At 42.0% G+C, this 8,493-nt stretch overlaps 1 protein-coding gene across 1 annotated transcript; it reads left to right on the top strand.

The window, feature by feature from the left end:
- The first annotated feature begins 480 nt into the window (after positions 1-480).
- Positions 481-7,597, top strand: LOC103723671 (coronatine-insensitive protein homolog 1b-like). Its single transcript, XM_008814652.4, has 3 exons — positions 481-1,356; positions 5,947-6,424; positions 6,530-7,597. The coding sequence occupies exons 1-3, from the start codon at positions 872-874 to the stop codon at positions 7,337-7,339; spliced, it is 1,773 nt and encodes a 590-aa protein (XP_008812874.1). The 5' UTR covers positions 481-871; the 3' UTR covers positions 7,340-7,597.
- Positions 7,598-8,493: the final 896 nt, after the last annotated feature.

The raw sequence follows: 8,493 nt of genomic DNA, 5'->3' as shown, positions 1-8,493 counted from the left end.
GCAATAATTTGCACTTGCGTGTTTTTTTTTTTTTTTCCTTCCTTCCCTTACGTTGAAGGGTTAAGTCGCTGAGCTGGTGAATCAAGGCATTTTGCTCCGTTCCCTTTCGGTTATCAAACGGACTGCAGGACGCCGGGGGTCACTGGTCCTCCGATTGCGCTACAGCTGTCAATTTCGGTCATTTTAAAATTACTTTCACCAGCAATAATTTCCCGCCCGAGAGGACACGTCACCTGTTCTCTCCCGTCCGTAGTGAGGTGGGGCCCACTCCTTCCATGGATCGGTCCCGTGGCGGTTCCTTTCCAAGCGCTCTGAAAAGATGTATATTATTATCATTATCGTGGAGGCGGGCCCGGGAGCCACTTTCTCTCCCTCTTCCACTCTATTATAATATTCTATGATAAAGTAAGTCCCTCTCCCTCTCCCGTTTAATTATTGATTATCGGCAGTGCAGTACTGTAGTGCGAGGGATGGATGATCATACAGCGACAGCCGCGCCCCAGTCCCCCACCACCGGCCCTCTCTCTCTCTTTCTGTGGATCCCATCCCATTGTCAGTGGAAAGAAACAAAAGGGCCACTAAAATTAGGGCCGATGTATTTGTTTCTTTTTTTATAAAAGAATGATTATTTTCCAAGAAGCGGACCTGCCGCTGCACTCGATTCAGCGTCCGGTCCCCTCCTCCGAGCAGGGCTGTTACCGCCGGCTCTTGATTTGGTGTAGCCCCTGCCGATATAGTCAGTCCTCCCTCTTTTTCCTCTTGGCCTTCTCCTTCCCCCCCGTTAATGCCTCTTCCTTCGTAGCTGCTGCGCCATCTTGTCTTGATTCTGGGATCAACTGCCGGTGGAGCAGGCCGTCCTCGTCTCCGAGAGATGGAGCGGCAGAGCTTCAATCGGGTGATGAGCTTGGGGATATCGGACCTGGCGCTGGAGTGCGTGTTGGGGTACATCGACGACCCCCGCGACCGGGAGGCCGTCTCCCTGGTCTGCAAGAAGTGGTACCGCATCGATGCCATCACCCGTAAGCACATCACCATCGCCATCTGCTACTCCGCCAGCCCCGATCGGCTCCGGGAGCGCTTCCCTCGCCTCGAGTCCCTCAAGCTCAAGGGCAAGCCCCGGGCGGCCATGTTCAACCTCATACCCGAGGACTGGGGCGGCTACGCCGGCCCCTGGGTCTGCGAGATCGCCGGCGCCTTCAACTGCCTCAAGGCCGTCCACTTCCGCCGGATGATCGTCCAAGACGCCGATATCGGTGTCCTCGTCAAGGCCAGGGGCCACATGCTCCAGGCGCTCAAGCTCGACAAGTGCTCGGGTTTCTCAACCGATGGCCTCTTGCTCGTGGCCCGCTCCTGCAGGTCGTCCTCCTTCCACCTGATCAGTTTCTACCTCAGAGTTTACGCTCTCTTTTCCCCGCAAGCGTTCTACTCTCTCTCTCTCTCTCTCTCTCTCTCTCTCTCTCACACACACACACACACACACACCAGTAGTTAATATTTATGTTTCGCTTGAGTCGATCGGATATTGTTTTATACCTATCACCGTTTATCGAGTCATGGTATCTTGATTTTACTCATCGCTTGCCTCTGTATGTTCTCTACTGAATTATGGATATGATGCTAGAGCATGTCCATGGTCTCTTTATTCCCTCTTGGGCTTTGGCTTCCTGCTGCTAATATATTTTCTCAGCTTCGTGACGGAAGGCTGAATGTGTACTCGCCTGATTTTTATAGGATCATGCAAGTTCGAATTGGGGTCTCTTAAGATTGGGCACACGAGATCTTAGATCGATGCTTTTCTATTGAGGTTTTGTTCTCGAGGTTCCCAGGGGCTCCGGAGCTTGTTGTCGTAGTTCATAATTCTGGGCTAACAGTGTTCGGTGTTATTTTCTTGTCCCTTTAATCTATGTCTTCTTAGCCTATTATAATCTTATTTATTCTCCGAATTTACAGCATTTTGCTTTCGTCTGAAATAAATATGTTTCTCTAATTAGAAAATCTATCATCGCAAAAGCAGCCTACGAATATAACTAGTCAATCTCACTTAATTGTGTTTGATGTCTAAGGTGGTATTTTCTATTGTTCTGACGAATTATAATAGTTTTCATAGTACCTTTCTATTAGTTCATATATTTCTCAACATGTATCAAACATGTTGTTGGACACCTCAAATTGTGATAATTGATGTGTTTTTGACATCGATTCACATGCTTGTTTCTCCAGGCTTGTATTTCACATGCTTAATGCTATACTCTTCAATCCTAGGATTGTTGTTAATTTCGCCAGGTGCAAGAATGATGTCATAGTTCTTTGCCTGTTATATTTGTTTCCAGAGCATATTCCAACAAGTTAAATAGATATCTTCATTCTTAATTTCCACAATGTCTTTCTCAGCAAATTTCTTCTTTTGTTGTAATGGAGGCAGCTTTTTATTTTTTTTATTTTTTGAGTTATTCATGATTACTGATTGTGTTCAGAATGAGTAGACTCCATTAGCCTTGGTAGTCATGATTACAGATACGAATAGTCAGACACTTTTTATGTGCTTCAAGTTGAAGAGTAGTTTCTCCACACACACACACACACACACACACACACACACACACACACACACACACAGAGAGAGAGAGAGAGAGAGAGAGAGAGAGAGAGAGAGAAGGGAAGACAAACAATTAAATTGTAAGGTAACAGCATGTGAGAGTTTGAGATATTCACAAAATGTTTGCTGCTTTACTATTGAGCTCACCATGCACTCTAGAGCAGAGCTGAACTGGCATAGTTTATAATTCTGGGCCAATGTTGCTGCCTTCGCTCTTTGTTGCTATTCTATATTCTTCTGCCCTTTGTAGTATATTAATTGATGTGCTTTTGGCCTCTTTTTTTCCTTCTAAAAGAATGGAATTTATAGCATTTTTTAAATATGAATATGATTCCATATGGACGCAACAAATCTTGGCGAAGGCAGCCTCTAGATATGGCTAGTCTCTTTCATAATAATTTCTGGTGTCTAAATTTAAAATTTATGTTGTTCTAAAGACTGACTGGATTCGGTAGTTTGATCCAGAGTCCTGACTGCTCCGAGTCCAAGTGGTTACTGGTGATGAATTGTAGCTCATTGACATTTTCTTGGCCAAGTAGTTTAGTAGTAGAGGTTGGAGCTGTTCAGTCCCTCTAGATTTAACATAAACCAATAGTGGTGCTATCCAATTTCTCTAGTTGTGTATTATGGAATTTTTAATGTGCTGCTGGAGATGAATCTTGGTGATGGGATAGCAATCAATGTTGCCAATCTCTCATAATATTATTTTAGAGCCAGACTATATTATATGATTGATGAAGGAACTGGTTATTTGATCTGAATTGCTAAGAGCTACAGAGCTAGTGAATCTGAAAATGACCAAGTTGACTCGGCTTAGGTTCTAGGTCTAGTTCTAGGTTTGCCAACCTAACTCCATATCATGGTCTGGTGTGCCAGTACCAAGTTCTGGATCGGTTGCCGAGCGGCACGTGTTTGTACGGGCCCGCACCGTGCCATGCTGGGCCTATTCGACATAGTAGAGGAGGTGGGGGAGAGGGCGAACGGGAGAGAGGAAAAGAGAGAGAAGGGGGAGAGAGGGAAGTAGAGAGAAGGAGGGTGGTGGATGCCGGCAGAGGCTAGCGATCCGGGCAGGAGGCGGAGGAAGGCTTCGTGGTCGGGTCTCTTATTTCATTCGAAATAGGGGTTTAGCCGCCTTTTTAATTTCGTGATTTTTAAGTAAAGTCGATAAATTGCTTGCCGATTCACTTAAAAATATCGAAATTAAAAATAATTTACCGACTTCACTTAGAAATCGTGAAATTAAAAAAGCAGCCGGACCCCTGTTTCAAACGAAACAGGGGACCTGGTTGCAGAGCTCGAAGGAGCGTCCTTCGTGCGGCTTGCCGGCCGGCCTCCACCCCCCTCTGTCTTCCTCTCCCTGTCCCTTTCTCTCCTGCTCGCTCTTTTTTCCTCTCTTTCCTTCTCCTTCTCCCTCTTCGGCAACAAGTTTCATTTTCGTTGCCGAAACCGTCCCGGTCCACCACCGTGACGGCTCGGTACGACTGAAACCGCCTAGTTCGGGATGGTTCCGCTGACCCTGCTCCATATTTTCCTATCTCGAAGCTGCCATGTGAAGGACGCCCTCTTTTATTCCTAATAGTTTTATATTTCATATCATTGTTTAGTTTCAGAAGATCTTCTGTCACATCTTAGTTTTTTCAAATGCTTTTGCATGCCATGTGGACATCTCTCTTATATTCATAACTTGCAAAGGATCTCTTCATGTTGCTCCAAGGGAATGAAAACACTTGCATGATACAATTGAAAAACTCTTGAGGAGCTTCAACTTTATAGCATATTGAGGTTATTTTAGATAATAACATCTTGTTCTGGTAAAGCACTGGCAACTTACAGTTAACAGGCTGTCACAATACTGAAGATTGTGAAAAATGTTATTTAGCCTTGTCCCTTTCAGGAAAATTAATATTTCTCATGTATATGCCTATTCTTGGCATCCTGTGCTGATCTGAGAGATGCTAGTTGATGCATCCAGCTGCAGGGTGGTGGGAGTGGGGATGGTATGGTGATGGAGGATATGACATAGGGAATGTGGCCACAAATCATGTGAATAATATATGATGTCATTGGTAGAGATTTTTTCCCCTGCAGGTTTATATTGGCACGAGTTACTGTTATTCCCTGTCTAATTGTGTGCTTGTCACTAATTTCACTCAGTGTGAGGCATGTTGCTTGGCCTGTTAAAATAGTTATTTCCTGGAGCATGCTAAAAGCAGATTTAACTAGGGCCTCCATTCTTAGAAATTTGAAAGATTTTTCAACACCCTTTATTGCAAATTATTGATTCTTTTTTGATTCAGTAGCTCTGGCATGCATAGACAACTTTTTCTTTTGGGGGCCCAGTCATGATTTTTCAGTTATATACGTGATGAAAAAGACATTTAAGCCTTTAACATGAAGTGCAAGGAAAAAAATATTGTGGTGGGATGGTGAGTTGCACCTTTCGTACTGGTCAGATGGAACGTATGATTGATTATGCTACTTGCAACATTAACAAGAATAGACATGAAAAATAGTTATCTTTCAAATTTCACCCTAGACTGGCAAATCTTATTTGGGATAGTTACAAAAATGAAACTTTATTTTTTCAGATCTTATATATCTTGGAAAGTACTGTCCAATTGCAAAAACAGCATCAAAGATTCCTGTTATTTATTGTTAACAGAAAGACAAGAAAGAAGAAATAAGAATTGGTTCTCGAACTCTAACACAGTGGCATCCCCAAACCCTTTGACCGCAACTGGAATTGTCTTCCTCCTCCATTTAGAAACCTCCCTCTAGCTTTCAGCTCATTTTGAGACCGGTGTTCAAGGATCCTTAAACACATTGCTAGAAAGCAAAGGGAAAACCAACTAGGCTGTTATGTTAAGAAAGAGTGCCAAAGGAAACCTTGATAGCAAAGGATTTCTAAAAGTTATTAGCTATGCGGTGATAAAAAGAAAAGGACTCAAAAGCCACACAGATAGATATGAAAAGTTTTGTTGGTTTTAATTATGTTTGCATAAACACTTCATTGACCGGTTAGTAAAAGCAGCATAAAACTAATGAACATCCCAAGCCATGATTTTCATCGGTAACTGTGATTTTTCACTTATCCTTTTGAATATATTTTGGATGTTAGTTGTTGTAAAACCATGATTTTCATTAGTGTCTGTGATTCACGAAGGATATCTTTGGGAATGTATCCTTAATTAACATGCAGGTGATCTGATTGCATGGTGCTTTTGCTTGTGATTCTGTGTTGTATAAAGTGCTTTGTGGTATTATGTATCTAGAAGATGTTTGATGATTGTCCAGTGCTTGTTCTGCCATTATTAATAAAATAACTGATGTTTCATAATGTCTATCCGCAGATGCCTTAGAACTTTATTTTTGGAAGAAAGCTCTGTTGCTGAGAATGATGGTGAATGGCTTCATGAGCTTGCTGTCAATAATTCTCTACTTGAGACTTTGAATTTCTATATGACAGAGCTTAGAATCTCGCCACAGGACCTTGAGCTACTAGCCAGGAACTGCCGGTCTTTGATTTCCTTGAAGATCAGTGAGTGTGATGTCTCTGATCTAATTGGCTTTTTCCGCACAGCAACAGCACTTGAAGAGTTCGGTGGGGGCTCATTTAATGATCAAGCAGGAGAAATCAACAGGTATGAGAGGGTTTGCTTTCCTCCCAGGCTATGCTGCTTGGGTCTCATTTATATGGGGATGAATGAAATGCACATAATATTTCCATTTGCTGCTTCACTAAAGAAGCTAGACCTGCAGTATACTTTTCTCAGCACTGAAGATCATTGTCAGCTGATTCAACGGTGCCCCAATCTAGAAATTCTTGAGGTAGCATATGTAACAACTTTCTTTGTCATTTCATTCCACCAGTTTTAGGTCTTCTGTTCGGTTAGACTGCCTTTCACTTGATTGTTCTTCTAATTTGCTTAATAGGTGAGGAATGTTATTGGAGACCGAGGATTAGAAGTTGTTGCTCAGACATGTAAGAAACTTCGAAGGCTCAGAATAGAGCGAGGGGATGATGAACAGGGCCCAGAGGATGAACAAGGTAGAGTTTCACAGATAGGGCTGTCGATTCTAGCTCAGGGCTGTCCTGAACTGGAATATCTTGCAGTATATGTGTCTGATATCACCAATGCAGCTCTGGAATCTGTTGGCACTTTCAGCAAAAACCTCTGTGATTTTCGTCTTGTTTTGCTTGATAGAGAAGAGGTGATAACAGAGTTACCCCTCGACAATGGGGTTCGTGCTTTGTTGAGAGGTTGCACCAAGCTTAGAAGGTTTGCTTTTTATCTGAGACCTGGAGGTCTTTCAGATGTGGGTCTTGGTTACATTGGCGAGAACAGTAGTAATATTCGGTGGATTCTCCTGGGTAATGTTGGTGAATCTGATCTTGGACTTCTGCAATTGGCAAGAGGTTGCCCAAGCCTACAGAAGCTAGAGTTGAGGAGCTGTTGCTTTAGTGAGCGTGCTTTGGCCCTTGCAGCAATGCAGCTTCCTTCATTGAGATACTTATGGGTGCAGGGATACAAGGCATCACCAACTGGCAAGGACCTTATGGCCATGGCCCGCCCCTTCTGGAACATAGAATTCATCCCTCCTAGACAAGATATTGCTTATCATGAATTTGAAGATAGACGGGGTGGTGTAGATAGTCAGGCTCAGATACTTGCATACTACTCCCTTGCTGGAAGGAGGACAGATTGCCCAGAATCTGTGATTCCTTTGTATCCACCAGCATGAGTGTACATATGCACTTTGCAGTTTTTTTTGTTTTGTTTTTTTTTCTTTTTTTTCTGTTTTGTTTTGTTCTTTTTTTCTATTTCCTTTTTGCTGCACTCCTTTTTCTATTGTAATTGCCAAAATATCTGGGTGGTGAGCATGTCTATATATATCTTGCTTGTATCATCTTGAAAATCTGAGCAGTGAGTTCTGTAATAAGCTGTCAACTATTCTGTAATCAAAGAATTTTAGTGACAGCCATGATTGATGCTGCCTTATGATGGCTTGGGGTATATGCTCTTGAACTTCTTATATTAAGTGCTAATTCTGTTGCTGCTGCTACTGGGATTTATGTGTGTAGAACATTTGACCTCTGGCTAGAGCAGAACATATTCAATCTTATCTATTGCAACTTCTGTTGCTATGAAGCCTTTCCAGGAATCTTTAAATTGCAAGGAGATCTGTTTAGAAAACTTGCATATCTGCCTTTATATATTCCAGCTCCTTTATTTGTTATTTTGGATTCCTCTCTCCTTGTTTTGGAATCAGATATGAGTAGGATTTGAGATTTTTATGGGAGTGTTCCCAATCGATCTGGTACCCTTATCCTACCTGGTTTTTGTTCCAAGCATTATGATTTAAAGATGCCAGGAAGTTCAGATCAAAACCACCTGCTCTATTCTCAACAAACTGGTTGTCGACTTGCTGTATTTTACTTCCTTTGAAACTCTCCGACAGATTTCTATCAAAAAAAAAAAACTCTTCGACAGATGAATGCTAGAAATATAGTTTTTAGTCAGAAAATGACCAGCAATTAGCACTTCACCATAAACCGCAGACCTGACCTTTGTTAGTAATGCTTATCACAAAAAGCTATATTTTTTATGTCAGATTAAGCGTTGTCCACAAACCGATTAAGAGGAGAGATTTATAATCCAAATAGTATACATCAAAAATTAAAAAAAGGAAGTAAATATTGTTGATTAGAAAAAATAGTAACAACAGCATTATCACCTCCGCCCCCAATAGCTGACATTGTTAAATTGTATTCCCCAAATATTTCTTGCTTAAGATATATATGATTCCAAAAAATTTGGAGAATGATTCAGTCTACAAAAAAAATGACAGAAGTTTTGGTTGACAAGTTCAGCATGTTCAAGAGAAAAGTCGTGTGT

This window comes from Phoenix dactylifera, chromosome 3, assembly GCF_009389715.1.
Source record: "Phoenix dactylifera cultivar Barhee BC4 chromosome 3, palm_55x_up_171113_PBpolish2nd_filt_p, whole genome shotgun sequence".
NCBI classification, from domain to species: Eukaryota; Viridiplantae; Streptophyta; class Magnoliopsida; order Arecales; family Arecaceae; genus Phoenix; species Phoenix dactylifera.
This window is presented reverse-complemented; position numbering and strand designations above follow the sequence as displayed.

Bases quoted from the DNA above. Each gene is read 5' to 3' on its own strand.
- LOC103723671 (XM_008814652.4), top strand. From the start codon at position 872: ATGGAGCGGCAGAGCTTCAATCGGGTGATGAGCTTGGGGATATCGGAC. The intron at 1,357-5,946 runs GTCGTCCTCCTT...GTCTATCCGCAG, and splicing joins CTCGTGGCCCGCTCCTGCAG to ATGCCTTAGAACTTTATTTT. The intron at 6,425-6,529 runs GTAGCATATGTA...TTTGCTTAATAG, and splicing joins CCAATCTAGAAATTCTTGAG to GTGAGGAATGTTATTGGAGA.